Source organism: Babylonia areolata, chromosome 3, assembly GCF_041734735.1.
Source record: "Babylonia areolata isolate BAREFJ2019XMU chromosome 3, ASM4173473v1, whole genome shotgun sequence".
NCBI lineage: Eukaryota > Metazoa > Mollusca > Gastropoda > Neogastropoda > Buccinidae > Babylonia > Babylonia areolata.
This window is the reverse complement of record NC_134878.1, coordinates 62,065,210-62,092,524: the sequence shown is the minus strand read 5'-3', so window position 1 is coordinate 62,092,524 and position 27,315 is coordinate 62,065,210. Positions and strand designations below refer to the sequence as shown.

General features: G+C 43.3%; 2 protein-coding genes across 2 annotated transcripts in view; both read right to left on the bottom strand.

Annotated features, from left to right (window-relative positions):
• Positions 1 to 461: 461 nt before the first annotated feature.
• Positions 462 to 13,446, bottom strand: LOC143280664 (uncharacterized). The gene is made up of 5 exons (XM_076585396.1): positions 13,201 to 13,446; positions 10,432 to 10,863; positions 7,699 to 7,943; positions 5,789 to 5,882; positions 462 to 720 (listed from the first exon to the last, which is right to left on the bottom strand). Exons 1-5 carry the CDS (start codon positions 13,227 to 13,229, stop codon positions 597 to 599), a joined length of 924 nt encoding a protein of 307 aa, XP_076441511.1. The 5' UTR covers positions 13,230 to 13,446; the 3' UTR covers positions 462 to 596.
• A 5,398-nt stretch (positions 13,447 to 18,844) lies between these two features.
• Positions 18,845 to 27,315, bottom strand: part of LOC143280400 (uncharacterized) — a 33,213-nt gene continuing 24,742 nt past the window's right edge. Inside the window, exons 15-20 of the mRNA XM_076585034.1 lie at positions 26,520 to 26,576; positions 26,100 to 26,153; positions 25,418 to 25,504; positions 24,565 to 24,639; positions 23,152 to 24,075; positions 18,845 to 22,425 (exon numbers count right to left, since the gene is read on the bottom strand). Coding sequence (XP_076441149.1) covers positions 22,276 to 22,425; positions 23,152 to 24,075; positions 24,565 to 24,639; positions 25,418 to 25,504; positions 26,100 to 26,153; positions 26,520 to 26,576 — 1,347 coding nt within the window. The 3' untranslated portion in view covers positions 18,845 to 22,275. The remainder of the gene's footprint in view (positions 22,426 to 23,151; positions 24,076 to 24,564; positions 24,640 to 25,417; positions 25,505 to 26,099; positions 26,154 to 26,519; positions 26,577 to 27,315) is intronic.

Genomic DNA, 27,315 nt, shown 5'->3' with positions numbered 1-27,315 from the left:
ACGCTAAGTCTCAAACAAAAGCTCCGTTGCATTTTAAATCGCTAGGAAAATGTTTTTGTTTCGACCCGACCATGAATTAAAACAGTGACTAGGCATAAGTAAAAGAGCCAGGCAAGCAAAGATCTGTGGAAACCTTCAGTCCCTGAAACCATTGCCCGTTAGTGTTCGAGTCGTTCCATCCAAGACCTATCTACCAAGACGGTAGATGGTGACCATTCATAACTGATCCATCATTAAAAAAAAATAATAATAATAATAATAATAATAATAAAGGGTCCAGTGACCCCATGGGAGCATCGAAGCAAGAACATCTGTTTGTGGGAAATCGCTACACACAGATACACACACGCACACTCACACAAAGAGCAATCAACCAAAAGTAGAGCTAACAGGCCCTGTGTGTGCGTGTGTGTGTGTGTGTGTGTGTGTGTGTGTGTGGTGTATGTTCTTGTTCCTTTTTATAAGGGATGGATTAAAATGTTCCTAACGAAAAATACCAGTACACATGTGCGTGTACTAACTCACGCGCGCTACCGCCCCGCTCTCGCCTCCAGAGACGGCCCCGCCACACCAACTGGGAGGTGGGAAGGAAAGGTTCAGCACTTCCTGGTCTGGGAGAAGCGAAGCATCCCTCCGCACTGGGAGCAGGCAGGGAACACCTTGTTGTCCTTCCGGGGGATGTGCCAGCACGACGCACACCGCAACCGGTACTTGCGATACCTGCACGCACACACGTATGTACGTCTTTAAATGCTACTTTCGAAAAACCATAACAAAATTTCTGGTATGACGTTAAAACAACTGGAAGAGGCGCTCGCTCAAGCCTGACATCGCGACAAAGCTATTATTGTCGTCAATAGGGGGTTTATTGGTAGCGTACAGGCACCACCGAGCACAAAGTGCACTCGCCAGCAGTGAAGGGTCTCACTGGTGAGTGGTCTACTGGCGACCTAATGTCGATAGTTCCCTGTGGACCGTCGGCGCTGAGAGTGAGACTGCGACACACGAATCTGGGTGTGGCTGTGTATGGGAGATCTTCATCTTAATCCATGTGACGGCCACAGTCACCAAGATCATTACTCTGCCGCTTTTACGGTGATTGCGTCGATCTGTGAAACAAGTTTTAAAATAGAAAGAAAAGGATCTAGACAGTGGGAATAAAAACCCATCAGGGATAACTACTCTACGTGGAGTGATGGCCTAGAGGTAACGCGTCTGCCTAGGAAGCGAGAGAATCTGAGCGTGCTGGTTCGAATCACGGCTCAGCCGCCGATATTTTCTCCCCCTCCACTAGACCTTGAGTGGTGATCTGGACGCTAGTCATTCGGATGAGACGATAAACCGAGGTCCCGTGTGCAGCATGCACTTAGCGCACGTAAAAGAACACACGGCAACAAAAGGGTTGTTCCTGGCAAAATTCTGTAAAAAAATTCCACTTCGACATGAAAAACAAATAACACTGCACGCAGGAAAAAAAATACCAAAAAAAAATGGGTGGCACTCTCAGTGTAGCGACGCGCTCTCCCTGGGGAAAGCAACCCGAATTTCACACAGAGAAATCTATTGTGACAAAAAAAGACAAAATATAAATACAAAATTAGCGGGTTTTACTGGCAGGCTACTGCACCTTCACTTTGCGCCCTTCCGAGCTAGCCAGTCCCAGGCTGCGTAAGGCAAACTAAAGAGGTACACTTTCGGCAACTTCGTAGGAAAGCTTCGAGTACACAGCCACAGAACAGGCCTGGTTTTAAAAGTCAGAACATTGCTCAGTGAAGCAGGTCGGAGCGCGTGAGTTCTCACGTTTTCCAGGTTCTCAAAACAAGCGAGTGATGACGACGAGGCAAGAGAAAAGGGAGAAGTAACAACTCGACAGGAGTGGGCCAGATTTTCCAACTCCGTTCGTCGTCATTTCAGCGGAATATAAACTGGAACAAGGGTCATCACCGCCCCAGTGGAAATTTTCGTTGCAATAATCAAAGAAGTAAAATTCATACAGCAATTAAAAAAAAAAAAAAAAAAAAAAAAAAAAAATATATATATATATATATATATATATATATATATATATATATATATATATATGTATATATTGACAATATCCACATTTCTTCCCCTGTGTTATTTCCATTCAGTTTCGTTCCCGGACGACAGAAAAATCGTACTTTTCTTTTTGAATAACATTGTAATTTCTATTCTACATTTCTTCCCCGACCAAGAGACGTAATGAAGGCCAATCAAAGAGTGGAGGGGGAAGAAATGTAGAGTATATATTACAATGTTGTTTACCAATTGACAAGTTCTTCCGTCTTATAAACGGAAAAATACAGGGGAAGAAATGTGGATATTGTCAAAATATCTATATGTACCTATACTGTCATCACAAACATCAATGAGCGATGACCTCTACCTCCAACCTAACCCCCCCCCACCCCGGGGTTCCAATTAACACACTCCGTGTTAGAAATATATCTTCACATTGCTGAAAATTTTCTTTGCTAATGTTCTCCTTTCGCGTGTTTTAAGATACACATTGTTTCATTCGGTCTTCGCTTCTTCTTTTTTCCTTTTATTTCGTGGGAAATCAAAAGGGGGCGGCTGGCCATGGACGAGAGGTGAGGAAACAGGAAATCTCTCCAGTGACAATTCGCCCGTAATCTTGGAATGTTACCGTATGCTCCCTCCAAGCGTTGGACTTTAAATCTGAAAGTCCCGAGTTCGAATCTCGGTAACGGCGCCTGGTGGGCAAAGGGTGGAGATTTTTCCGATCTCCCATGTCAACATATGTGCAGACCTGCTAGTGCCTGAACCCCCTTCGTGTGTATACACACGCAGAAGATCAAATACGCACGTTAATGATCCTGTAATCAATGTCAGCCTTTGGTGGGTTATGGAAACAACATACCTAGCATGCACATCCTCGAAAACGGAGTATGACTGCCTACATGGCGGGCTAAATAAACAAAACATTCATGTAAAACGTTACATGTTTGAGTGCGTATCATGCGTGACTTAAACTGACTGAATGACACAGGAAACGAATGATGAGCGCCCAATGGCAGCAGTCAGCCGGCTCTACCCAGGTAGGCAGCGTGTTGTACAAATGACCCCATGTTAGTAAAGCGGCGCTTGGAGCTTGGTCTCCGCCGACCGAGGACAGCGCTATATAAACATCCATATCATTCATTTCTTCCCCCCCCCCCCACTCCTCTATATGACTGGGGGAGTAAATGTCCACACCTTGTGAACACGATTCATTCCGTCTTGAGGGGGAAATTGTGGATATTGCCAAACGATGAATGTTGAATTAAAACTGGGTACAAATTAAGTTGCGATAACTCGTGCAAACTTTTAATACGAAGACTACGAAGTAGATTTTTTGTTGTTGTTTAATCTAAAATGCACGTCATCCTCATAACCAAAGTCCAAAACGATGTGAGGAAAGAAAATCCCATGCCACCTTTTTTTTTCGTCAAATACTGAAAATTTTTGTTTGAAATACCCGGACCTCCATCTTCTCTTGCAAGTTGACAGCATTCACGGCAGTCACTACAAGCAACATAACCTTAATCTTTCACATGAAAAGCTAGCATGAAAAGAGGGGTCGAGGGGAAGTCTTTCCAAATCATTCTGGTGTTCACACCGGAATAAGTTCTAAAGTGTGGAGACGAACAGATACACACAAGTACTTACACAACTGGACAAGTCATCAAAATTCTTAACATTTTTTTAAAAACTTTTGACGAGTAAAAACTTTGGTAAACTGGGCGCGAAACCTTGACCAAATTGCACAAAGCTGTTTTGTGAAACAACGATGGGAATGTTCAAAAGCTTCGCAGCTGCTTTTGTCCTCACACTAATACGAATACTGCAAACTACCGGCACTACAACTGTTACGACTTACTCCGGTGTGACGATACTTGGCCACGACGTCTTCTCATCATCCTGGGCAATGCCAATGGTGTCTGTCTCGTCCACCAGCAAACAAAACCGTCCCTCGCTCCAGTCGGTTCATTCAGCTCCATTTCCACGTGCTCCTGGAACCTGTTTCACTTTCCGCATTCCTGTCCAACGGTTGGGCGACTTGTTCACTTTTGTCAGTCACTCTGTTCTCAGGTAGATGTGAAGGCTGTGAGTCTTCCACGTGTCCAGCAAATTTCCTCAAGGCCTGGCCAGCACGCTGGTTTATGCGAGGGTCAGATATCTGTGCCTTTTTTCTTTCTTTCTTTCTTTTGTTGTGTGTGTGTGTGTGTGTGTGTGTGCCGTGGAAGCTGCGATACGTAGCCTAGAAATGAGTGTGTGGAGTAGTGTGGGGGGTGGTGCAGGGTAGTGTGTGTGTGTGTGTGTGTGTGTGTTGGGGCTCGTGTACGTTTATGTGTATTTGTTTGTGCTTTCATATCTGTGAAACAGCATGTTTGTTGTATATCTGTTATGCATGTGTGTGTGTGTATGTGTGAATGTGTGTCTGCATGTTTTACAGTTATTTGCTTATTTATCATAATTATTGTCTTATTATTTTATTTTCATTACTATTATTATTATAATTCTTTTTTCTTTCTTTCTTTTTTATAATCGTTTTTTTTTTTTTCTTTCTTTTTTCTCTCTTTTTCTCAAGGTCTGGCTAAGCACGTTGGGTTACGCTGCTGGTCAGGCATCTGCTTGGCAGATGCGGTGTAACGTATATGGATTTGACCGAACGCAGTGACGCCTCCTTGAGCTACTGATACTGATACGGCTGCTGCTGCTGCTGTTGTTGTTGTTGCGTACACAAAGTCCATGTGCTTTGACACATCCTTGAAACTAACAGGAACGGAAACTGGCGAATACTCTCCCTTGTTGCACCCACAGATTCCTCAGTTCTTCAGAATGACAATGACAAACTAGGCAACCGACAAAATTATCTTCTTCCTCACATCTGCAAACCTGTTTCGAAGGCGGAAAAAGTTGCAAATTGGTTAATAAAATTGCAACAAATAGTCTCCATTTCTTCCCATTCATTCTTTTGTTGACCTCCTTTATGGCATTCGAAAGGGGAAGAAATGCAAAGTATATATTACAATGATATTAACCAACTTCTAACTTTTTCCGTCTTCGGAACGAAATGAAATGGTAGAGGACGGGCGAAGAAATATGGATATTGCCTCGTGTTCTTTTGTTCAACACTGACATGACTCACCTCTTCATTACTTTACGGTTCTAGTCTCACAAGCAAGCAACAATCTGCTCGGAATTTTTCTGTTTTCTCCAGATTGTTTTCGCGTGAATTCGTTTCCACACAGTGGTTCACATAACTGCCGGCATGGTTTATTCTCCAGTACGTACACGCGTGTGCAGACACATACACACCCGCAAACACACACACACACACACACATATATATATATATAAGTTCACACTCTCTTCGTGTCCTGGGCTCCGCTCCTTGCAGAACGCACTGAGGTAAATACCAAGACCGGTAAAATATAAAAATATCAACACTAGGCTCTTCATGTCTTTAAAGCTTGTATTCTAAAAAAAAAAAAAAAAAAAAAAAAAAAGCAGCAAATTTTCGCTATAAAAACAGTTTTTTTCCCAGATGTTTTTATGGCGGAAATTTGCTGCTTTTTTAGAATACAAGATTTAAAGACATGAAGAGCCTACTGTTGTTGATATGTGTGTGTGTGTGTGTGTGTGTGTGTGTGTGTGTAAATTACAGGGGACAGGAGAAGGAGCGGATGAGTAGAAGGAACAAGAGGTAAGGGAAGGAGAGTGTGCGCGGCAGACTCAAGAGAGACAACCCGTGCCAACTGACCTGATTCCACAGGCGTTGCAGAGTGGCGTCCCATCCTCAGCGTCCCTCCAGAGCGGCGTTCTGCGCGTGGCACAGGAAGCACAGCTCTTCACAGCTGGAAGGAAACACTTCAACCATCACCAGCTGTGTACACACACACCACTGAGAGGCAGCAGCACACTTACAAATAACAGGTCAATGGCCACCAAACTTAATTAAACCCCCAAATCATCTCCTAACCTTCGTTCAGTTCAGGCCCACGGACTACTTATTTCGTCCTGTTTTGTCAAAAACCATTAACTCCGGACTGCCGGGAAGAGGGAATCGCCACAATGCAGCGCCACCCTTTCCTCCGGTGGTTTTTCTATCTGCAAGTGTATTTGTTTTACTATGAAAGTGGGGTTTTTCTACACAAAAGGAGGTCGGATTCAATGACAAATGATTCACTGGAGGGAAGGTAAAACGGGCTGGCCAAAAGCTTTACAGCTTCAGTACAGTGCCCTCGCACAAATCGAAATAATCTAACATGTCAGCAGGCCGTATGGTATGACTTTCGGAACAAAATAAAAAGAATATTTAATGTTATGTAACGTTATGTTTAGTATAGTATAATATAAACTTTATGAACAAAAGCAAAAGAAAATTTCACGTCATGTATAGTATAGTATAGTATAGTATAGTATAGTATAGTATAGTATAGTATAGTATAGTATAACGTTATGTATGGTATAGTATAAAGTTATGTATAGTATAGTATAGTATAGTATAGTATAGTATAGTATAGTATAGTATAGTATAGTATAGTATAGTAACCTCGTGTGCAGTATAGTATAGTAACGTTATGTATAGTATAGCATAGTATAGTATAGTTACGTTATGTATAGTATAGTTACGTTATGTATAGTATAGTAACGTTATGTATGTTATAGTAACGTTGTGTATAGTATGGTCTCGTAACGTTACGTATAGTATAGTATAGTAACGTTATGTACAGTATAGCATAGTGTAGTTTTGCATGGCACTGCAAAGCACTGTACTGTACTGAGTGCATCGCTACTACACTGTGCTGCATAGCTTCATCACAAGTTGCGTGTGCATGAATCTCTCCCCCTGGCAACAGCACTTCCCCACAGTGCGGTGCCAGTCTTCCTTCTTTTTCCTCCTGCGTAGCGTGTGCTGTGCTGTGCTGTGCTGTGCTGCGCGGCGCGGCGCTGCGTTGTTACTTGTCATAAATTTCTCTGCGTGGAATTCGAACTGCCCTCCACGCTGAGGGAGCGTCGCCAGAGTGCAGCGCCACCTTTTCTTTAGCAACAATTGTAAATGTCTATTACGAAAGTGGATTTTTCTACAGAATTTTTGTCAGGAGCAACTCTTTTTTATTGCCGTGGGTTCTTTTACATGCAGTGCGCTAGGTGCATGCTGCACACGGGACTTTAACTTATGGTGTCATCCGGAAGACTAGCACCCAGACCATTACTCAAGAACTTGTCAGAGCAATAAAAAGTAACAAGTCCCAGTCCGGTCCGCATATAGGATTCGAACCAGCGAATATCGAACAATTTAGTAATATCAACGCACACCGACATACTTTCGTTCCCAGCACAAAAAGGTGAGCTTTACTTTACCCCCGTGAGGTGCGTGTGTGTGGGTGGGTGTTCTTCGTCATATCTGTCCTGCATGAAAACATTCTCTCTCTCTCTCTCTCTCTCTCTCTCTCCCACCTTTCCTTCAAATATATGTGTGCTATTGTAAATGATGTAGATTGGCAAGGGCAGACTGGAAGAACAGACCATGCCTAAAATCTTAATCCTTGAATAAAAAAAAACAACAAGGTTTTGAGTTTTAAGTTCTGAGTTCTCTCTCTCTCTCTCTCTCTCTCTCTCTCTCTCTCTATTTTTTTTTTTTTTTTTTTTTTTTTCTCATTATCTTACCCAAACCTCTATGCGGAACAATTGGCGAGCGTCCTCGCTGACGCATCAAGAACTGCTGCTGTTGTTGTTGCTGCTGCTGCTGCTGCTGCTGTTGCTGCTGCTGCTGCTGAAGATGCTGCTGTTGCTGCTGCTCGCTGATCGAGGCAGAACTCTCCGCAGGAGGACTGTGACCACTGGTGTCAGGGTCGCTCTCACTGTTGAAGCACAGTCGTCGGTGTCGCCGCTGGAAACGGGCCAAGTTCTTACTGAAAACCTCGTAAAGGTTTCGTGTTAATACTCGTGCACATAAGGTGGAGTGGGAAGGGAGAGAGGGAGAGAGAGAGGGGGGGGATAGAGACAGAGAGAGCGCGCGAGAGAGAGAGAGGGGAGGGAGACAGAGAGCGAGAGAAAGAGAGAGAGAAGGGAGGGAGACAGAGAGAGACACAGAGAGAGAGAGAGGAGGGAGACAGAGAACGAGAGACAGAGAGACAGAAAGAGAGAGGGGGGGAGAGAGGGGAAGAGAGAGAGAAGGGAGGGAGAGAGAGAGCGAGAGAGACAGACAGAGAGAGGAGAGAGAGAGGGAGGGAGAGGGAGAGAGAGAGGGGGGAGAGGGAAAGGGAGATGAGAGATAGGGGGGGAGAGCAGAGAGAGAGAGAGAGAGAGAGAGAACGGGGGAGGGGCAGGTGTTGGGGTGCAGTTCCGAAAACCTTGTGGTTAACAAGACACGTTTTATTGTTGGTTACATTCATGTTTAACTTCATCAACATCGTGCTCGGGCGGTATGGCAGGCACGGCCGATGGGGACACTAACAGATAAACATTGTTGCATTTGGCTACCCCCCCCAAAAAAATGAAATATAAGGAGACCGCCAGGTCAACATTAAGTGGGTAGCGAGACACCTCGTGTGCGTGCGTGAATGTTTGCGTGCGTTCGTGTGTGCATGATTGTGTTCGTGTGCGCATGTGTTCGTGCGTGTGTGCGTGCGTGCGTGCGTATGTGCGTGCGTGTTGGGGGTGATTTAAACTAACCATCATCTGAATGTGAATCTGGCACTTAAACAGCTAGGCTGGCGGAAGGAAGCCTTGTGCTCCGAGTAGAGTCACTGACCCAATCTACACGACTCAAAAGGCAGAAGACAGGTGGAGTGATCAACCATCCCCTAGAGGTTACGGTGTCAGACTACAGGGCAGACAAATCAATCGCGTAAAACACCCCGTTTCTTTGTCACAGAAACCCAAACCCAGATTTTTTTTTTTTTTTAATTTAAAAAATCTGGCGCATTTTCAGAATTCCACCAGAGTATCGTCGCTGGCTATTGCTCTCAAGATGGACAACAACAAAACAGCGGAAAAGACCATGGGAGACATGGCGCAGAAAGGCTGGCGGGGGGGCGTGGGTGGGGGGGGGGGAGGAATGAAGAACGGTTGTTCGTGGAGGAAGCTGGCTACGACAGTGCAAGACACTGGCAGTAGCGGAGCTAAGATCAATGGTGGTGGCCTTACCTGCCACAGGGCGTGACGAGAATTGATCAGGTAAGTATAACAAGCGGAAATATGACTCACGCGTTGGCCGGCCCCCCAGTTTTTTTTTTTTTTTTTTTTATCACACACACATGAAAAGAACAACAGCGCTACTGTGCACGCAAAAGATCTTTAAAAGGTGCTTGACAACAATGAAACGCGATAGACAATGCATATTTCCAAAGTGAACACACACAAAAAAAAAAGAAAGCGCCGGCCTTGCATTTATTTATTGAGTCCGGAGAGAGACCAAAACAAAAACAAAATAGATACTGGCGAATGGGCCATTACTGCCGAATATAAGGAAACTGGTTTTTTATGGTTTTTAATTCACATACAATAAAATAAGAAGAGGACAGATGAGAAAAACAAATTTTTTCCAGCACAGAATTTCCAGAGGGATACTGAAAAGGCCCCCAGCATTCTCACAATGGCGGGATGCCCGAGAGAAAACCACCTATCAACCAACAACAACACAAAAAAAAACAGACCAGGAAGAAAGGAGCGACAGATTCTCTGCATGTGTGCGCAATTTACACGACACCGCGTGGCGGCCGGTGCACACACAAACTGCACCCTCTCTCAGGTTTTAGCCCGGTTTGCCCATTACTAAACTGGTGATCCCGATTTGCATACTGCCAGTTCGCCTGTGCACTTAAATTGTTCTCTGTGTGTGTGTGTGAGAGAGAGAGAGAGAGAGAGAGAGAGAGAGAGAGAGAGAGAGAGAGAGAATGTGTGTGCATGTGTTGTTATTTGTGTTTTTTGTTTGTTTTTTTTAATTCTCACTTTCTGCTTTATATACATGTGGGGCGGGGGGAGAGCGCACGCTTGTGTGTGTGTGTGTGTGTGTGTGTGAAAGAGAGGGAGAGGGTGAGAAAGAGGGCGGGGGGGGGGGGCTGAATAGTCCAAACAGAAACGACGGGTAAGCGAAACAGGACAAAGAGTCAATACTCTCAAAAGTTTGGCCACTTGAGGGCGGCTCGGCACAATCAGAGACCATTCACCGGAAACGGAAACGAGTACACGCCCACTTTCAGCCTCCATCCCAACCCCAGGACTTTAAATGGAAAAATAAATAAATAAATAAATAAATAAAATAAATGAGCAAAAAAATAAAACACTCCCACAGACTTATAAATGGATTATTTTAAAATAAATAAATACAATTCATTTTAAGCCCCCCCCCCCCTCCCCACCCCACAGTCCCTCCCATCACAGGTCACCCTGACTCACCTGTAGAAGGGAGTGATGACCAGCTGGCTGGACGCCCCGTGCACCACCACCTGGAAGCACAGCGTGACGCCCCGGAAGTTGGGGTCCATCAGGGACAGGCTCCTCTGCGGGTGGAGCGGCTTCCTCCTCCTCCCCCCGCCCCCCGCCCCCTCCCCGGGGAGCCTGGTGACGGGGGCGCCGTCGTCCTCGGCAAGAGGGGGTGGGGGTGGTGGTGGTGAGGGGGCGGGGACGGGGCAGCCGGTTGCTGCTGCTGCTACTACTGCTGCTGGGGGTGGAAGGGAGGCGGGTTTGGTGGACGAGTGGTGGGCGGTCAGGGTGGTGGAGGAGGAGGAGGAGGGGCTAGGTGGTGGTGGTGGTGGTGATAGTGGAGGTCCTGTCGTGAGTGGCGATGCGTCTTGATCGTGCGGCTGTGTTGGAGGGAAAGCTCTGCAACTGTGGGAGCGAGACGGGAGGGCGATGAATGGTCAGACGGGACTGAGAGGCGGTATGGTCTGGTGTGGTATACCCACATACAGTGCACATACAAATGCCTTTTTATGTATTATCACTATCATTATTATTATCATCATCATCATCATCGTCGTCGTCATTATTATTATCATTAGTATCATCACCATCATCATCATTATTAAACCAAGTCACGAAAAAGTACGCAAAATTTGACAGACCTATCTTTGTTAAAGCATCAATCTGGTCTATAAGTAAGGAACAAGCGTTAAAATGGAACAGTCTCGAGTGACCATGACCGATGATCACCATGTGGATTATAGCCCCAAGTTCTTTCCTGAATCGTCATGTTGCATCTGTTCAGTTAACCGTTACTACTACTACTAATAATAATGGATACTTATATAGCACACTATCCAGAAATCTGCTCTAGGTGCTTTACAAAAACGCTTTGTTAACATAAAACATTACTTCTATGCTACATACACACACCAAAATATGACTACACACACACACACACACACACACACACACACACACACACACACACACACACTGCGTACATACATTTTAACAATGCATGTGTATCTAACAGCTACCCTAACACATACGCACACAGAGGCAGACACAAACTTACATAAACGCACGCGCACACAATACACATTCATATACATGCATGTAGTTTTGTACACATATGCTTACATACATAGTCAAGCACAGTCTACCGTCAGTCCATCAGTGTTTCTGTAAAACGCTGTTATCTCTTCTTTCTTTTTCTAATTATCACGTTACCTTGAGCTGAGGACGCCATTCAACGTCTAGAGTGAACGAATAAATTAAGAATAAATTTTGTATGGGACACATGAAAAAGTCCACGCAAAAAATGCCAAAAACTCGTAGTAATGTCATAGTTTTCAAACGAATAAATGATTTGAACGATAACGTCAAGCACCCGTGAGGTGAAATTGTTTTAAAGAGAACAATACGATAGGAATTATTAAAAGATAGAAAAAGAAACAATGTCTTGCATTCACATATTACTCAATGTAAATAACGGTTGTCAGTGATTTTTATTTTATAACTACTGTTAGCAATTCTGCTTAATAATACGAAGGAGAAGAAGCAGAAGGAGGAGAACAAGAAGAAGAAGAAGAAACAGAAAAACAAGAACAATTAGTGAATACTTATACTGCAGTTTATCCAGAAAGAGTGCTTTACACGATTTACACAGTATAAAATACAGATACTTTTCAACAACAGACAATACACCAACATTACACATACAAACCAAATGCACATAACACACACACACACACACACACACACACACACACACACACACACACACACAATCACACATACACAATATACAATCATACACGCTTGCACAGACGCATACATATATAGACATTTACTGCTTCAATTTTTTTTCAGTTCTGCATATCACTTTTTTTAAAGTGCTATGATCAACAAACAGGCTTGCAGAACTTAAGCGTTGACATATGGGTTTTGATGTCAAATGAACAAATAATAAACCTGACTGGGTCAGTTTGTGTTCCGATTATGTGCTGTTTCAACAACGAAATGTGTAAAGGAACTGTCGAGTTTTTTGTTTCCTAAACCATTTAGATAGTCCTTTCTGTCAAGATGCATCAGAATAGTCTCATAGTCCTTTCTGTCAAGTTGCATCAGAATAGTCTCATAGTCCTTTCTGTCAAGTTGCATCAGAATAGTCTCGATGAGTGCTTCCACTCGTTTTTCATTCAGCGCTGTACGAGCCCGTATAAATATCCATGCCATCATCTTCATCATCACCATCACCATTATCACTGCCATTCATCTCATGGTGTCGTTTTAATATCATTTCACTGGAAGCTATTATTAACTAAATCTGTACGAAACACATTGTTTGTGTGGACCATCCGGCTGATCCGTGTGGCGGTGAAAGCGATTCAACACAATCTATACAGTTATTTCATCTGACATGGCGCACGCTCTTCATCCAAATGGCCAATTTCAAGCCGCCATCCTGCATATGTCTATCAAATCAGTTTCCTGCCCTCATTTCTAGACATTCGTGTTTCTCACACCACAGATTGAGATCGCAGATCTATTTTCAAAAACATTCCTAACGAAATTTGATTACATGAAAATCAAACTGAAATAAGCTAACACCACCACCTGAAAGAATCGTCCATGTTTTTTTTCCTCGGCCACAACCACCGACCGATCCCAGCTGCGCCGCCTCGGTCAAAGTTTTCAATCAACATCGACAGCCCCAGAATTCATCAAAACTGTAAAATAATATCATAATTCACTTACCATTCACCTCTAGGCCCGTTGGATGTCATGATCCTGTTTCAGAACCTTTCGATTTGTATCAATTTTGTGTCGATCAAACTGCAAAATCGCTTCAAGTTTCAACGGTCAGACCAGACAGGTGGTATCTCTTGTCTTTTTCCAAGCTGGCAGTTTGCAGGTGTGTGCAAGAGCCACGGGGTTCTTGGCTCGGTCAAGTCACGTGGACGAGTACTTCACGTTTAGCACGGTTTTTTTGCTGTCGTTTTTGTGAGCACTGGTTCATTACCCCCACTCCTAACGCCTGTTATTTCAGTTTGAATCCAGGCTTCTTCTTGCAAAATTGACCTGATGTGTGTGTGTGTTCAAAATGTGTCAGTGTGCATGTGTGTTTTTTTGTGTGCTGGCTCACGTCTGTGGCCTTAGAATCTGTCCAAGCACGGTTTGTTTGTGTTTTGCCGCCTGGTGGAGTGTGAACAGACCAGCAACACAGGCATGATTATCATCGTTTAATTCAGTGCCAGTCAGCATTGCAGTAAAAAAAAAAAAAAAAAAGGCCTAACCATATGAATGTCAGGCATCTGCAGCCTCTTTTTTTCTTTTTCTTTTTTCGAAGCAGATGATGTGTTGCTTCCATGAAACTGAAACTAATTGCAGAGAAATAACTCGGTTTCTCTTTCCATTTCGTATGCAGTTTCCAATTATATATACCCCGGCGATTCAGAAGTACATTTCTTTCACTCCACCCAACTACCCCTTTCCATCCACCCATGTTCTGTTTCACGGAAAAATCAAATGAAATACAAATATGCAACAGCATGTTACTGTAACATTTCCTCATTGGAACCCACAGATTGCCTTGGCACTAACATTTTGAATTCCAGTTGTGTGTTTGTGTGCATGTGCGTGGTAGGGAAGGGTGCAGATGTGGTCACAGGTGTACTGACGCCATGTGTCGGTTGGGAGGAGAGAGCGTGTCCATGTTCCCCCAGGATGTTCCCCCATGTCTAAGTTCCCCCTGGTCTATGTTCCCCAGGGTCTATTGTTCCACCAGATTTATATTCACCCAGGCCGGCCATGTATGTTGAATCATACATTCACTTTGGGTACTGGTCAGCAGTGGACAGTAGTTGGTGGTGGTCAGCAGTGATGAGTGGCAGGGGTCAGCGTTGGTCAGTGCTTAGCTGTGGTGGTCAGTGGTGGTAAACAGTGGTCAGCAGTAGGCAGTGGTCAGTGATCAGTGGTGGTCTGTAGTGGTCAGGACGTCAAATAATACACAAACGTGACAAAACAACGTAATCTGGAGATTTTTGTGTAGTAGTCAGTAATGGTCAGCAGTGGCAAAAATGGTCAGTAATGGCCAAAAGTAGTCAATAGTGGTCCGCTAATGGTCAAATCCCGCCAAGACGTCTCAGTTATGCATGACTCTCACAAAGTGGTACAAGCTTAACTCTGATAAGGGTCAGCAGTGGTCGGTAGCGGTCAAGCAGTGGTCAAACACCTCCTAAAACTTAACAATGGACAGATGCGACAAAATAACGCAAATTGAGCACTTTTGGGTCATGGGCAATAGCAGTCAGCAGTGATCCTATACCTGGGGGAACATAGACCTGGGGGAATACAGTTCAGCTCAGTTCAGTTACTCAAGGAGGCGTCACTGCGTTCGCTATACCACATCTTCTAAGCAGATACCTAACCAGCAGCGTAACCCTGCACGCTTTGTCAGGCTTAGGGGAAAAATCGATTTAAAACAAAAGAAAGAAAGAAAAGGAATAAAAATTCAAAATAAATAAATAGGAATATAGATCCGGGGGAATACTGACCAGGGGAACATGGACAGGAGGAGGGGGTGGGGGGGGGGCTTAGATTTGAGGGAGCTTCGACCTGGCCAAAAGAAAATTTGGAAGAATATAGACCTGAGGGAATATAGTGTGGGGGTATCTGGTTGCGCGTGCAATTTAGACGGCAACAAATCATCCTGCCTACTTTTGGTACCGATTCTTCTCCTCGTTACTACTGACGGTAGTAGTAGTGGTGATAACAGCATCAGTTGTAGTTGTGGCTGAGGGTACGCAGCAGAAAACAGACGCACCACAGAGGCTCAGAGGAAACGTGTTAAACGCATGGCACAAGCTACCTTCATTTCCACAGCAGCACTATCCCACACTTGTCCCACATGTGGCTGAGCTTTCTGATCCCGAATTCACATCACCAGTCACCTCCCAGACCCACAGTCACAGATCCTCCATCTGACAATGAAGTCATAGACATCTTCGAATCTGAAGGATGCACAATAACAATTTAGTTTTTTCATGAGTGAAAATTTTCCCACCATGTAGCAAGCCTACGTTTTTGTCTGGTTGGTTGGTTGGTTGTGGTGTGCACATGTGTATGTGTGCATGTGCATGCCAATTATGTGTTTCAGCGAAGCCAAATGATTTCCTGAGTATTCATATTTTTTGGAGAGAAAAAAAGACTGCACCTGGCAATCATGAACTAGATTTGAGTTTCAAATATGATTTATTATCTGCTGTGCGCACGCACGCACGCACTCACGTGTGTGTGTGTGTGTGTTCATAAATGCTAAAAGACAAGTGAATCTGTCTGATTGAATTGGTGTTCCTTGTTGAACAAATGTGTGTGTGTGTGTTAACACACAGTGTGTGTGTATGTGTGTGTTAACACACAGTGTGTGTGTATTTTGCAATGTGAGTTTGTAAACATTTTCTTTCACATTTTTAAAGACTCTATAGTGGTGTTTTGTTGTTCATTCCTTAGTTTTTTCTGTTTGTTTTTTTTGTTGCTGTTTTTTTTTTTTTTTGTTGTTGTTGTTGTTGTTGTTGTTTCTTTTTAATAATAAATTTGGAACTCTGATTGGTGAAGTGCTCGTGATGTTTTCAATCCCAGAAATGAGCTCTTAAAGAGTGTATGTATATGTGCGCATCAGCTGGTCCAATTTCAATGCTGCTTCAGCAAAAGTAACTTTCACTTCAGTACAATTCATCTAAACAGGCTGAATGGTTCAAGAATTGAACTGTTAATCTTAGTTGCCTGAGCTTGATCCAAGTATCAGTGCCTGCTGGTTGGGTGCAGATTTTTCTGATTTCCATGTTCAATAATATATGTGCAGACCTGCTATCGTCTTACGCCTTTGTGTGTACATGCACAAACTAAAGACCAAATACGCAAGTTAAAGATCCCAGGAAATCCATGTCAGTGTACAAAACATGAACATACCTAGTATGCACATTCCCATAAATGGAGTATGGCTGGCTGTATGGCAGGGTTAAAACTGTCATACACAAAACAAGAGGCAAAGCATTCAAGACTCACTAAATTTAATACTTAAAGCAATGTTGAAGTTTTCTTCTTCATGTGATAAATAGAATTGATTGTAGTGGATGTAATAACGCCGTTTAAATCATGTTTTTTTGTGTGTTTTATTATGTCTTGATTATTCTTTTATTTCGGCGGTAAAGGAGACATTGCCACACTTCAAGCACACTGCAACACATGGTAGATCTCTAGTTCTGCACAAACCAGTCTACAACGGGCTGGAAAAAAAACTATTTATTCCAGTTAATTCAGTGTCCAATTTTGAATATTTATATGCAGTAAACATGTCGATGGTGTAGTTAGTATCACTGTATGTGTTCTGTCCAGAATTTGTAATTCTTTCCTTTTAATTGTGAACAAGAAAACCGAGGTCATGTCATCTTCGAACACAACCTACCTTCTAGTAGGCCTAACTCAGTGGGAAGCGGTTTTTAGAATTTTCGGAGTTTGGAACAAAATAAACCGTTAATGATTCAGAAATACGGCTTAATTCGGGAGACTTAAACCTGTTATTGGTATGACTGTGATTTTTTTTTCATACGATGTTTAAGCCAAATTTGGTATTGGCAGACAAAGTATTTCCAGAGAAAATGGCAATGTTTAAGTTTACTATGGACAGACAGACATACACACAGAGACAATAACGGGTTAAAACATAGACTCACTTTGTTTACACAAGTGAGTCAAAAAGCCTACTCAAAGATCCAGAAATAAGAAAACAGTAAATGCCGGAGCTCCAGCCCAAGAAATTAGAAAGCAAGCAAGCATTTATCTGGAGTGATCAATCATTTTATCTTGACATGGACTGCAGGTCATAAGGTCAACATGGACAATAGTGTCCATATGATAGCTTTAATGAAACCTTAAATAATAAAGTGACAACTGAATAGGAGAGGAAAACTGGAAATCAGTTCTTCAGTCAATGAAGACTTGACAAAGTTCTTTTCGTTTTATCTTACAGCCTAAATGATGTTTTTTATTTTCTGCTCTAATGCTGCGAAAGCATCAAAATATCGGTTATTTGAGAAATATTGCAGAGTCAAATATTCACAACATCAAAGTGTTCATGAAGTGAGAAAGGATCCAATACACATCCACACAGGGTTTCTGAAAAATCTTGGGGCTCCCAGGGACTCTTTCTCTAGAATTCTAGAGTGCCCCAGACCGCCTTCAATGAGTCACTGTTATGCTCTTCATTTTAATTAAATCTGCATTTCAACACAAAGGCAGGCGTAACTTCCTGTCATATTTGTCCACGTTTCTAGGCCAAGAATTGGCGAAGGGAAACGACTCTTCTTTGTAGCAGTGAATTTTGAATGTCGAACTGAAGCTTCCATACAGGATTTTTCATTCACTTATGTTCGATCTAGAAATTTGCAGAACATCTCAGAGACCCGTTTCATGAACATGCAGTGTACCTTTTCCATTGTCAAAGCGTCATGGACATATTTACGCATATTCAGAAGCCCTGCCACATACCGTCCATTCTGGAACCATTGCTCAAGACTGCCTTCTGGTTCTATGGTTTACAACCTTCCGATTAATTCATTAACTCTGTCACTGCTATAGGCGACTTTAATTGACTACACAGTGCACTACTGCCATAGGCGACTTTTGTCGACATGGAGGGGTCATGTTAATTAGACCATTTTCACATACTAACAAAGCTTGACAGCTACAACCAGTTTCTCATCAGTAGAAAAATGACTAACCTTTGTCCCCTGACTGAGCTTAAAAGTGTTTTAAGTCCAGTGAGTTGTTTTGGCATGAACTGAAGCCTGTGACTGAGACCATCGTTACTAAAATATTTGGCACAGGGGAGTGTTTTTCACACAGAAACTTGGCCGTCAAAGAGTTAACAACTGAAATGCTACAAGTGATCTTTTACCTTTATGACCTGTGTGTGTGTGTGTGTGTGAGTGGGATATGTCATTTCAAAATAAATCCAAAGCAGGTGATTAATCCGCATTCTGTTGTGAATTGCAGAACAGTCAAGAAGACTAAATCAGTAAATGACAAATTTGTGCAGTCCTTGATCATTAATTGTTGTCACAGGATGTAAAAATGAACTTGTACACCTGATCCACGATCATTTTCTTTCTGTTCTTTTCTAAAATGTCAACACGAAGCTCATTCCCTTTCAACAATGTATCAGCATCTCTTCACACATACACGTGTGTGTGTGTGTGTGTGTGTGTGTGTGTATAAATGTACAAAGATAGATTGATATAGATTGATAGACAGACAGATCATGAGATGCACACACATTCTCTTTTTCACATGACTTGATTACACACACTCATGTTCGTAACAAAAATAGATTAAAAAAAACAAAAAACAAAAAAACCACAACAAACCCACACAAACAGCAATACTGATGCCATCACACAACAGTTTAATGAAGAATGTAAATTGCTGTTTCACCATAGAAAAAGAACAAGTTGCTAAAGGACAACACCAAACACTGGGAGCACTCACAAAGTGTCTCCCATTCTGGGGCAAGGTTCTTACATACAATTATAGATACCATAAACACCTCGTAAGTGCCCACCCACTCTAGACACAAAAATCACCCCAAAATTGATGGTGGGCGTTTTACTGGGTAATTTCCCCTTTACTGCCGGCAGACCACTCCCTTACTCAGTATCACCATACAGTACTAGCTTGTGTTTACTATATGCCAAACAAGTCTCTCGTCAAAACTGATGGTATCATTAGGACACTGTTCAAATGTTAACGGATATGTTACTAAAGTCTCCACTCTCTCTCTCTTTCTCTGTTTAGGTCTCCATTCAGTCATCATTCTTTACTGACATCTCATGCTGGCATTCTGTTCTTTATGATTGTTATAAATCTATAGAACTTCTGAATCCGAACTGCTTTGTAAACTAACTCAATCACAAAAGAAAGCTGAATGCTTAGTTCATCATTTTTTTTTTTTTTTTCGTTGGGTTTGTTTGCTTGTTTCCAAAACAGGGGATAGGCAATTACAAATTATTTTAAACTACTAACAACTTTTAACTCAACATGGGGGTTGGACATTTACTAGACACAAGGCCGTTACGTGGTAGTTTACAGTAATTCAAACACAAAACCAATGTCATCACAAACATAAACATATCAAATGTTTACAGTTCAATGATTTTCTGTCTTCTTTCTTGTCTTTCTTTCTTTTTTTTTTTTTACGTACAAGTTTCTGATGCATAAAATATAAAATATCAACAGAAAAAGATATAAGGGATGAAGTAAAATAGACACAATCTGACTACATGTACAACCAGTATTAAAACGAAACAAATTAAAGATTTAAAAAAAGAACTTCAGTTTCAGTTTCAGTAGCTCAAGGAGGCGTCACTGCGTTCGGACAAATCCGTATACGCTACACCACGTCTGCCAAGCAGATGCCTGACCAGCAGCGTAACCCAACACGCTTAGTCAGGCCTTCAGAAAAAAAAAAAAAAAGAACTGCTGAGGAGAAAAGAATATTCCCCACTGGGGATGAGAACAGACAAACAACAGCTTCCAAGGAAGATGACATAGATGGACATGTCAAAATGGTAAATAAAACAGGACACAAATGGAGCCCATGTTTAAACCGTGAATATAATGTGATAGCAGATGACCAGAACTTGACAAACACAATGAGTTCCACTGCCTTCCAACACATTCTGAGAGGGGCTGAGAGGGAGAGGAGTGAGGGAAAGATGAGAGAGAGAGATAGAAAGACAGACAGAAATAAGAGAGAAGAAAAAAAAGAAGAGACAAAGACAGCCAGAACACAATACCCTGTCACCATAGACATGACATGCAATGACACAAAACCAGGCAGAGAGACAGTAAAAAAAAGAAAATGATCACATTTCTGATATTGTCACAAGTGCATTCTAAATGACCTAAGCAATTCGAAACAGCACAACGTATAAAACCCAACAATAAAATAATAAAAAAGTTCAAAAGCAATAAGGTATTTACTCTTAAAATGTAACATTCAAACTAACACCAAGGTACAATAAAAAGAAAATAACCAGAAAGAGTCAGGAACAGAGACAGGAGACAGGGAGAGAGAGGGAGAGAGAGAGAGAGAGAGAGAGAGGAAGATAGGTATATACAGAGATTATTTCCATATATAATTTTAAAATCTGAACATGCTAGATGATAACGAATACACCTGACCAACTCTTACACAGAAAGCAAAAGTCCAAAATCCAAAAACCTTGGCACGCATGCGCAAACCTTGGTTTACGATGTGTACACTTTCAGTTCAGGATGCTACAGAGACCAAGAATATTTGTGCAAGACAATTACACTGAACACACTTATCTATGCTGCTGCCATGTTCAAACTGCTCTGAACTGAGAGGAGTAAGTGAGGGGTGCACATGGGGTGGGAGATGTTAGGCAGTCAAACTCCAGAGCCAAACCTCTGAGGTGACAAGTTGGGAGTTGAGGGAGGGGTGGGGGGGGGGTTGGGGGGTTGGGGGGGCGGGGGGGAGAGTAACAGGAGAGAAGAAAGGGGAAGGGAGGGGACAGAGTCTGAGCAACAAAATCTTACCAGATTATTTTTTTTTCTCACACATAGAAAAAAAGAAAGCATAAAAATATAAGGGAAAGAGAGAGAGAGAAAAAAAACAAAACCAAACCACCTGAAGACACTACTTACAACACTGTACAAAGAACTAGCAAGGTGTGTACACATCCACAATCACACAAAAACAAATTAATCAAAACAGGAGAGATATTCGCTCAACATAAACATTCATCCATAAAAACATTAAAATTTAAAAAAAAAAAAAAAAGACAAGAGATGCAATACTCTACTCACACATACACCAAAACTCAAAGTGCCCACTGCATTTACCAAAAACATCCAGACTTCACACAACAGTAAACAACAGAAATGGACCATGCAAAAATCTTCCAGGACCAAATGACTTTCCACTTCACTGGCTGCAGAAAATGTCATGCACTGAAAGGAAATCCCTCACAACGTACCATTGCGTACTCAAAAGATACAGGGCATTATATGACATGCAGACCCCACCTCCCGCCCCCAAAGGCCTCCACTAACATTTTCTGTGCCCCTTTCCATGGGACAAAACACTACATGTTCCCAAGATACCTGGAGCAATAAAGTCAGAGGCACCAACTTGAGAGAATGTCGTCAGCACACTTGGAAAACCCAACACTGAATGAAACCAGAATCTGCCCGCCTGAATGGACTAATAAATACTTCATCTAATCAAACCGGGTTTTACCAAGGATTAAACAAATCCAGACTTTCATTGAATCTGTCATTGCAATTTGAGAGGGGGTGGGAGATTCTTGCAAACAGATGGCAGGGGCACAGTCTTGATGCTACACTTTCCAAACAAGAAATCAGAACAATAAAAAGAACTAACAACGATGGCAGTGACTGTGTCATCTCATGACCAACACCTGACTACCCCGTGTCCTTCAGCCGGTTCAGCCAAAGAACCAACCCATTTTCTACCTTGTTAAAGATGAAAACAAATCAGTGTCAATCATCTTTTTCTCAGTATATTTTATGTTTATTTTAAGCATTTGATGTCTCCAAGGCTACAGCTTGAATGTCACTCAGTAGTTTTGAGAAAAGAAAATTAAGTGAGAATCTGCCATTTTTCTCCTCCTCATCGCAAGAGGTTGAGGATTTTTTCCTTTTCTTTTTCTGAAAATGAAACATACGTTTCATATGGCTTCACACAGACACACACACACACACACACACACAGAGGCAAGGAGTGGTCTAGAAGAGGCGTGCCCGTTTCTGGTAGGTGGAGTAGTGGCCTCCCAAGCCCTGGGAGTGCTGGCCCACATACTCCCCTTCTGGGCTGGGCTCTGGCGGAGGCAGCAGGTGACTGTAGCTGCGCTTGCTGCCTGCCGGTGTCATCTGACCCTGTAACACGCAGAGGCATGAGCTCTGGACACACGCCACTGCACAGCTAGCTAGCAGGAAATTGCTTTTACTGCACTGTGTTGTACTGCTTTTTTGTCACAACAGATTTCTCGGAATGAAATAAGGGCTGCTCTCCCTGGAAAGAGCATGTCACCACTGTGCAGTGCAAACCTTTTTTTTTTTCCTCTCTTCTTTCTTTTCTGTCTGCAAGTGTATTTGTTTTACAATCAAAGTAGACTACAGAATTCCACCAGGGACAACCCCTTTGCTGCCATGGGTTCTTTTCTGTGCACTAAAAAGTGCACAGGACCACAGTTTATTGTCTCATCTGAAAGACAAGCATACAGACTACCACTCAAGGTCTAGTAAAGGGAGAGTAAAACCCCGCTTTAAAAGTGATTTCAACACATCTGTGGATACTAGCTTCCTGGTCAGATACATTGCCACTTGGCCACTGTTCTACTATTCACCATGCATCCTTGTCAAAAGTCAGGTTAACCACCTGCTGGCTTTTGCTATCAATCTTTAAAACATAATTACCGTGACTCGCTGGTGCAGATTCCGACAGGGGTCTAATTCCTGTCCTGCACAAAATACTACTCCGCCCAAGCCAGAAACTCAAAAAGAGCTGCACTCGTCACCTCCCTCAGTACATTACCTCCTTCTGTTTCCGTATGCAGTGTAAAGTGTAACTGCAACACCATCAGACGATAAACTCCAACTTACCTGCGAGGAGGGCTGCCCTCCTGTTCCAGCACCACTGAAGCCCATGTTGCTGCCGGTGTTGCCGTAGTTCATGCCGCTGTCAGTGCCCCCATAGCTGCCTGATGACTGGCTGTAGTTCTCATACGACTGGTCGTAGTTGCCGTACGACTGTGACTGGTTGTAGTTGCCATAGGAAGAGGCATTGGTGTTGCCCACGCTGCTGTTGTTGCTGTAGTCTCCATAGCCACCATGTGTGTTGCTGGAGTTGTATGCGTCACCCGAGTCGCTGGAGCCATAGCCCACGTTGCCGCTGTACATGCCCGCGTTGCCTGCTCGGTTCATGCCGCCCCCTCCACCCCGTCCCATCACCCCCTCTCCCACGTTGCTGCCGCCTCGGTTTCCAGCCCCTGCCATGCTGCCGCCACCACCACTGCTACCGCCACCCACACCGCTCTGCCCCATGCCACCGGTCAGGCCTCCTGGGCGACCTGCCCCCGACCCAGCGCCCATGAACCCTTGGTTAGGGCCACCCTGATAGCCACTGTTATCCATGCCAGCCATGGAGGATCCCTGGTCACCACTGTCACCCATCCTGTTCCCTGGGGCTCTGGCATTGGGGGTGTTCTGCCAATCAGGCTTGGGGCCAAGGACACCCCGTCCCCCACTCCCGCTGCCAGCACCCACAACAGCCTGGCCACCAGACTGGTTGCCAGGGAAGCCAGTCTGGTTGCCAGGGAAGCCAGACGTCTGGTTGCCTGGGAAGCCAGTCGTTTGGTTGGCAGCCATCTGTCCCCCTCGCCCTGCGCCTCCAGAGAAGTTGTTATTGCCCACTAAAGTTGCAGTGCTGGCCATGCCTGTGCCAGCGGTGGAGGTGTTGAAGTTGGTCGTGCCCTGGTTTCTGTCCCAGGTGTTCGAGCTCCCCTGGCCTCCATAGCTGCTTTCCTCCTGCACACAACACCATATGTCAACGTGTGTTGTGTTGTATTGTGCAGTGTGGTGTGGACTGTGCGTGTGCGTGTGCGTGTGTGTGTGTGTGTGTGAGTGATTGTGTGTATGTGCGTGTGTGTGTGTGTGTGTGTATCAGTCCATCTGTCTGAGGGAGTTCCTTATAAAAAAAATAATCACAGACTCTTCCTCTTGTTTTCCAATCGTACATTAGGTGGGGTGTGTTAATAACCACAAACTTTAAGTTGGTTCAACAGTGACAAAAGTACTGTATGGGAATACAGAAGTAGTGAAGAAACCCCAAACTAGCAACCTCCCTCAGTAATGCCCCAAATGAAAATGTATGCGTATCAAGCACACATACACATGTGTACATTCATACACATGTACATACTAACACACACTAACAATTACAACATGCAATCACAGCACACACACACACACACACACACACACACACACACATACACACATTGTCCCATGGTCTACCTGATAATTGTAGCCTGAGTTGCCAGTGTTGGAGCTGGATCCCCCACCGTATCCTCCAGAATAATCATTGTAGTTCTGTTCCAAACACAGACAACACAGTCATAAGAGAAGGTCCTTTCTATACTCTTTGCTGGAACGCTTGGAATGTCAAACCGCAACAAGCTATGGCCAGTGTGTGTGTGTGTGTGTGTGTGTGTGTGTGTGTGTGTGTGTGTGCTGTTCCGCAAAGCTTTTATGGTTAATACAGGAATGTGTGTCCATAACACGCTTACCCTGCAGCTGTGTGTGTTTAACAATACATGCATGTATAAGGTACAGGAATATGAAAGATATCAAAGACAAAACTCACTATAAATACTACTTTCAGTTGGTGTAACATCAAACACAACATGGGAATAAAGATATCAAAGACAAAGCTCGCTATAAGTAGGAGGAGTTTGTATTATACTCCATGTTTGGTGTTTACATATACTTACCATGTCAAACTGATGCAAACTAGGCCTATGGTTTGCTCTGTTTGGCCAAATTTCGCGCGGCTAACAGTGAAAAGACGCCCCTCTTAGTCTGGCCCGCTCTTAGCCAATCAAACGCCTCTAACAGCTATAAGCGCTGAATCATTTTCCTTTGGCCAAGGCTCTCCACGCCATCTTGTCAGGTTTTCGCTCTGTCTCGTCTCAAAGACAAAGCTCGCTATAAGTTCTACTTTCAGCTGGTGTAACATCACCCATAACGCACGCCTCTCCCACCTCACCCTCCTTAACCTCCCCTTACACATACATATATACACACATACTTTAAATTCCATCCCAAACGTAGGAAACAATCATTCTAAACCTGCCCCCAAAGTACTCACCCCTGAATAATTATTGGAGTTCTGGTAGTTGTAGGAGTCTTGCCCCGTTCCATAGCTGCCGCTGTAATCGGAGTACTGGTAACCACTCTGCAATCATTGCACTGCTCATCACAATCTGTTCAGTTTTTGATAGTGACACCATGATGTACACAGCAGGCTTTGTTAACATGCTATGTAAACTGTTTTGAACAGTTACTGGACTCGATTTCTTTTTCCTGAATACACTTAAATCCAGCATTTAATTCAAGATCAAAGACATACTTGTAAAGGCACAAACACCAGTAGTCTGAAACCTGAACACATCTTCTTTAACAGTTCATCTAAGAATGACAGTTTGGGTGGAATGAGTCCACCATGATTGCAGGACAGAAAAAGCCCAAGACTTGAGACTGCTTCCCCCCCCACCCCCCCTTTTATGCTTAACAAGGATGAAAATGATGATAAAGCTATAATCAAGATCAGTTTTGGCTTCAGACTGTGGTACATGGCTGTACTCTCCTCTTCCTCCTAACATTGTATCTCCTGCATTAATAAGCCTCTCAAAGATGTAGTGAGGAAATAACAGCCTACATGTGGGTGAACTTTCTGAGCCTGGACTGGCCTCACCAGTTGCCTCTGACCCACAGCCACAGATCCCACCACCCCCTGATTAATATTACAACAGTCACAGCAGCCTACTGACCTGATCACCTCCCGTCATATTGCCGTCTCCATAACCACTGCTGCCGTAATCCCCCTGCAAAGTAATGAAAGGAGTCGTCACCAGCCAGCGTATCTACACAAGTCTGGTTTGTTTAAACCACTTTCAGACACTTCACCTGTCCTAAACTAACTGTATTAGAACTGAAAAGAAAAAAATTGCAAACTGGGTAAGAGTCATAATCACAAATTATATGTACACTGGTATGTTTAAAGATGTGCGTGTGTGTGTGTGTGTGCGCGCGCGCGCGCGCGAACATGCATATGTGCCTGTGTGTATGCAAACATGCCAGTACATGTATAATAACAAATCAAAGCATGCACACAGACCTATATTTTTTCATCCTTTATTCAACGTCCTCCTCTTACAAGAAAAGAACAGGTAGCATAAACATATTCTGACCTGTGTATTGTACTGGTTGTAGTCCTCAGAGTATCCACCACCATAGCCACTCATATCCTGAAAGGTGCACACCCAAAAATTGTTTACGGATGACATGAACAGTCATATTGTATTAATAAGCAAGCTGATCATCAATTTGGGCAACAAAATATGGAAGACATTATGTGGCCATTTTCTGATCAGTGAAGCAACAACATTATGGAGAAACAGCCTATAATGGTGAATAAAACATATCAACCGCCCACCCTCCATCCCCACCACCACCACCACTTTAAAAAAATAAATAAATAAAAAAGAACAGTTTTCAGAAAATGAAATTATCAATTCAAATTCACCATCATATTTTGATGAATGCCTTTCTTTTTTCCTTTTTTTTTTTTGGCTGCCTCATCTTCCACACAGTTTCGGTGTCAGGTAACCAAAAGGCCGGCCACACACTGGGAAAAGAGACCCTGCACTGCTGCCAAATCACTAATCCCATTCAAAGTAAGCAAACCACCACTGACAAAGCCCCCTCCCCAGATGACAATTAATCAACGCATTAGTCTGACTGGGGAAAGCCAGACTGGGGTAAGCGCCTCCTCCCCTGGAGTGGAGGACTGCCACAATGTCCCGCCAAGAACAGTCCTTGGAATCTGTCAACGTCAAAGACTCCCAACACAAACTCATAAGGGGGAATGGAAAACTGTTATCATGAAAAGACTTGAAGAACCTAAAGCAGTTTATCTATCTCTTAAAAACAGATAAAAGGATGAAGACAATGCAATGGAATAAACAAATGAAAGAATAAGCATAA

Excerpts from the sequence above, each read along its gene's own strand:
- LOC143280664 (XM_076585396.1), bottom strand. The coding sequence starts at position 13,229 with ATGACATCCAACGGGCCTAGAGGTGAATG. Across the intron at positions 7,944-10,431 it reads GTCATCACTCCCTTCTACAG|TAAGAACTTGGCCCGTTTCC; the intron begins GTGAGTCAGGGT and ends CGAGGTTTTCAG. Across the intron at positions 721-5,788 it reads TGCAACGCCTGTGGAATCAG|GTATCGCAAGTACCGGTTGC; the intron begins GTCAGTTGGCAC and ends GTGTGCGTGCAG.